Source organism: Mycetomoellerius zeteki, unplaced genomic scaffold (genome assembly GCF_001594055.1).
Source record: "Mycetomoellerius zeteki isolate Tzet28-1 unplaced genomic scaffold, Tzet1.0 scaffold92, whole genome shotgun sequence".
Lineage (NCBI taxonomy): Eukaryota > Metazoa > Arthropoda > Insecta > Hymenoptera > Formicidae > Mycetomoellerius > Mycetomoellerius zeteki.
Genome location: NW_017257958.1, coordinates 150,742 through 154,505, shown reverse-complemented (window position 1 = coordinate 154,505; position 3,764 = coordinate 150,742). Strand labels below are relative to the sequence as shown.

Sequence of the window (3,764 nt, the reverse complement as noted above, 5' to 3'; positions counted from 1 at the left end):
TCTCTGAAAGTGTGTGTCAAATGACTAATATGTTCAGACAAAAGTTTTATGACTTTGAGGGGAGCATAGGATGGTACCATTTGTTTGACTTTGGGTAGCGTTGTCAAAGTGAGAGCAAGGCTACTTTGAATTTTTTAAATGGAACCCCTCCATTTTTTATTACATTTTCTTGTAGCTTACCTTTTCAAAACACTGTAATAAAATATTTTTTCATTAAGTATTTTTCGAGTTATAAGGTTTGAAAGTTACAATACAGTCGGCATTAGCATTACACAAGGTGTCCGACCGATGGTTAAAACCTCTTGAATGTTGTTCAGAATCATGTCCTGGATAACATTTGTCAAGATCAAGGCCATTGGAGATTATTCCTCTTATTTTCATTTTTGCATTAAAAATTCATTTTTACGTAAAAATGAAAATAAGAGGTACAACCTCCAATATGCGACTTTGGCAAGGGGAGGAGATGGGGTGGACCTCGCTTCGCGTGGAAAGTAAAATATATTTTAAAGCAGAGAATTTTTCTGTTTCATATAGTAGAAAAGAGACGTCAATTTTCAAACTTTTTTTGTTAATAACTTTTTAATGAACAACAACCGACGCCTAAAACCTGTTGGAGACCTGTTGGAGATCACTCAGGGTCATGACCTTGACAACATATGGAACTGGCGCCTCTTTTTTTCTATACATTTACCCTATATATTATAAAAATAATTATATAGTTAAAAGTTACATAGCAAATCTTAGAAGTCTATTTTTTACAAGCTATTGTTTCTTGTGTCCTTTTGGACTCGACAAAGTTATTAATTTTACCCTTCTAGGAGTTTTGTGACATATAATAGGAGCATCAGACTTTGGCGGAGTATTTCTGGTTTTGACCTTGGTCACATCGCTACTATTTTCTTCATTATACACCAATTTGATATCTTCTGTTTCTTCTTCATTCAATTTCTTGTCTATCTGTAAATTATTTTCTGATATAATATTTTTACTACTAATAATTTCGTCCGGTTTCTGTCCATCAAGTTCTTCAGATCGATTATTTGTTATAGCGTTGGTTGTGTTACTTTCTACAAGTTCAACGTCCATCGCACAATCATCCACATTGAATGTTGAAACATTGTTTTTGTCTTTGATTGTATTGTACGAAGATTTTTTACTAGAATTTTTGGATGTTTCCTTTATTATTGTACTTTCTTGTACAGAATTTTCTTTCATCTTATAAATTTCTCCTAGTTCACCTTCTTCAAAGTATATTATGGAACAGTAACCATCGCTCGAAGACGTGATTAAAATTTGGCCATCGCTAGACCTATAAAAAAAGACGCTAATACTCGAAAATAATTCAAATAACAAATATACCATATTGACAATCACGTACCACGAAAGATCATTTAGTCTACCATAATGAATGAGCGACACCACACCGATCGGAGAAGTCTGCTGCGTATCGTAGAGTAATACAGAACTCTGCGTCGCAACAGCGAATATCATTCTGTAAGGTAACGGTACCAAAGCAGCTGGACTATTCTGTCGCAATTCAAAATAGATAGGGCAACATCGTACTGCTATAGTACATTCATTTAAAGTAGGTAAGATCATTATTGGTCTAAAAAAAAATCGATTTTATTATTATGATTGTTTTTTAAGTCAAGTTAGGGATTTGGAATTATTAGAGATTTAATACTGACTCCCTTATATCTTCTCTAGAGAAAACAATTACTGCATTTGATATAGTCTCTGTGGTCTCCTGCAACTCGATTATTCCAGACGGAACGAAAATTAGGGATCCGTCTATCGAGAAGGTCAGTCTGCGGAAGAAAGATTTGAAGGTGTCGTCGTAAAATAGACGTACGAGCTTCCCCTGCAATGAGCTACCGGATGGTGTCGGAATTTTAGACTTATAAACACGTTGAACAACTTTCTTTGTGGCAATGCTTATTAAACGACAGTATCTGAAAATAATTAATTTGATTCACAATTAAAATTTAGCAGATGTTTTATCGTTTGCGTAATTTATAACTGAATAGCCAATATGTGAGAGCAACTATATCAAAAATTAAAAAAAAGAAAACGAAATATTGCAAAACCTTCCTTAGCTTTTTGGTTACGAATTGAACGATTAAAAAATGTGCAAAACAGTTATAAATCCTACAAAATTAGAGAAGGTGAGTCTAATTATAAAAGAAGTCAAATCCTCAAATTTCTGCTATTGCAAATATAGTTATATCCATCAATTGTGTTTAATAAAAATAGCAGATTTATTACAAAATCAAATAAAGCTCTTTCTACAGCTGCAAAATCAGTCATTCTATTTTAATAAATAGAAATTGTATTAATATAAATAGAAATTGTCTTACTTTTTCAAACTCTTGTTGATAGCCTGAATGAGAAAAATTATACAAGCTTTTTTGTTCTCGTCGAAAAATTTCAAATGAAGGTAACGATTTTTGCCAACAGGTTGTTCAATTATGGATTACATACCTATCTGTGCTGATAGTGCATACATATTGATTGCAGGGATCCCAAGATACTCCTTGGACAAAACCTTTGTGATCCTGTAATATCGCAGTTTTACGACCTTTCTGGATATCCCATAATATAGCGGTATTATCAACAGATCCAGAGATTAGAAAATTGGAGTCCGGCGACCAACTAATATCATAAATGTCTTCGATGTGACCTTTCAGTACTTTCCAGGAAGTCCACTGTTCTTTATTTTCAGTTTCACCTGAAGGTGGAGAAAAGTCTCGTCCTTCCTTGACTTTCCACAAAATAATAATCGATTCTGTGTATTAAAATCAATTGTAGTCTAGGCAACTCTTTTTTGCTTAGCAAAATGGTAACAATAAACAGTAAAATAACATCAAGTGACCGAACCATCATCTCCTGATGCTAGAACTTCCCTTGACGAAGAAAATCTCACAATATTTACTGCTCTCTGATGACGATCCAAGTCTGCTGCAAAGCTCACAGTAGCTCCACCATATTTGGTTGTTGTTAAATGCCAAATCTGCAAACAAACAATTCATTTAGATTGCTAAATCCTTGAATGTGTAATCATAATTAGATCAAGACGTTAAATAAATCTTAACTTCTTAGACATCTGACGACATTAATAGAATCATGTACAAATTTTAGCATTGTGTTCAATTAATATTATAAATATCATATATGTTATTTAGACTAATATTGATAAATTAAAAATAATACACTACTACTCTCTCTATTACTATATTTATAAATATAACAATTTTTTATAAAAGTTATACATTTGTATAGTTTTCCTGAAATATCTTCTTTATTACCACACATACATATATAAAGAAAAATAAAAAAACTGCTATTGTTCTCTTTAGCTTCATTCGAAGTAAATACCTAATATATGGTAATTATAATAATAAATGGAAAATCGGCCAATAGATGTAAATAACACAAATAAGCAAAGAAGTGAATGCCTATTCGGTCAAAATAAATCTTGGTGCTTAATAATATTTTTGAGTTTTTTTACAATTTCTAATTTAATTACGTTACCAAAACATGACAGTCCGCTCCTCCAGTAGCCACTCTCCAAAACGTTTCTCCTTTCAGATTTTCGTACAAACCGCTCTGTATATCAACACTCAGGACTGGGTCGCGATTATGCCACGAAATTTCAGGAGTAATGCACTTCATTCCGTCGGTCAAGATCAACAGGTATGCACGATATATCATAAAGCTGTAAACGGATATCAATGGTCGCGTTCAGCAGACTCGACTGTTTTACA

At 32.9% G+C, this 3,764-nt stretch overlaps 1 protein-coding gene across 2 annotated transcripts; it reads right to left on the bottom strand.

Moving 5' to 3' along the window:
- Positions 1-711: 711 nt before the first annotated feature.
- Positions 712-3,754, bottom strand: Caf1-105 (chromatin assembly factor 1, p105 subunit). 2 transcript variants are annotated; one of them, XM_018460159.1, is made up of 6 exons: positions 3,532-3,754; positions 2,878-3,010; positions 2,482-2,785; positions 1,689-1,952; positions 1,379-1,606; positions 712-1,309 (listed from the first exon to the last, which is right to left on the bottom strand). In XM_018460159.1, the coding sequence occupies exons 1-6, from the start codon at positions 3,709-3,711 to the stop codon at positions 763-765; spliced, it is 1,656 nt and encodes a 551-aa protein (XP_018315661.1). In that variant the 5' UTR covers positions 3,712-3,754; the 3' UTR covers positions 712-762. The 2 variants fall into 2 exon arrangements, with proteins under 2 accessions (XP_018315661.1, XP_018315660.1); XM_018460158.1 differs by having other exon boundaries at positions 712-1,606.
- Positions 3,755-3,764: the final 10 nt, after the last annotated feature.

What these genes read in the sequence shown, in the direction of transcription:
- Caf1-105 (XM_018460158.1), bottom strand. Translation starts at nt 3,711, where the DNA reads ATGATATATCGTGCATACCTGTTGATCTTGACCGACGGAATGAAGTGC. An exon ending in GAGCGGACTGTCATGTTTTG is followed by an intron (nt 3,011 to 3,531) that starts GTAACGTAATTA and finishes GTTTGTTTGCAG; the next exon opens with ATTTGGCATTTAACAACAAC. An exon ending in TCTAGAGAAGATATAAGGGA is followed by an intron (nt 1,607 to 1,688) that starts GTCAGTATTAAA and finishes ATTTTTTTTTAG; the next exon opens with ACCAATAATGATCTTACCTA.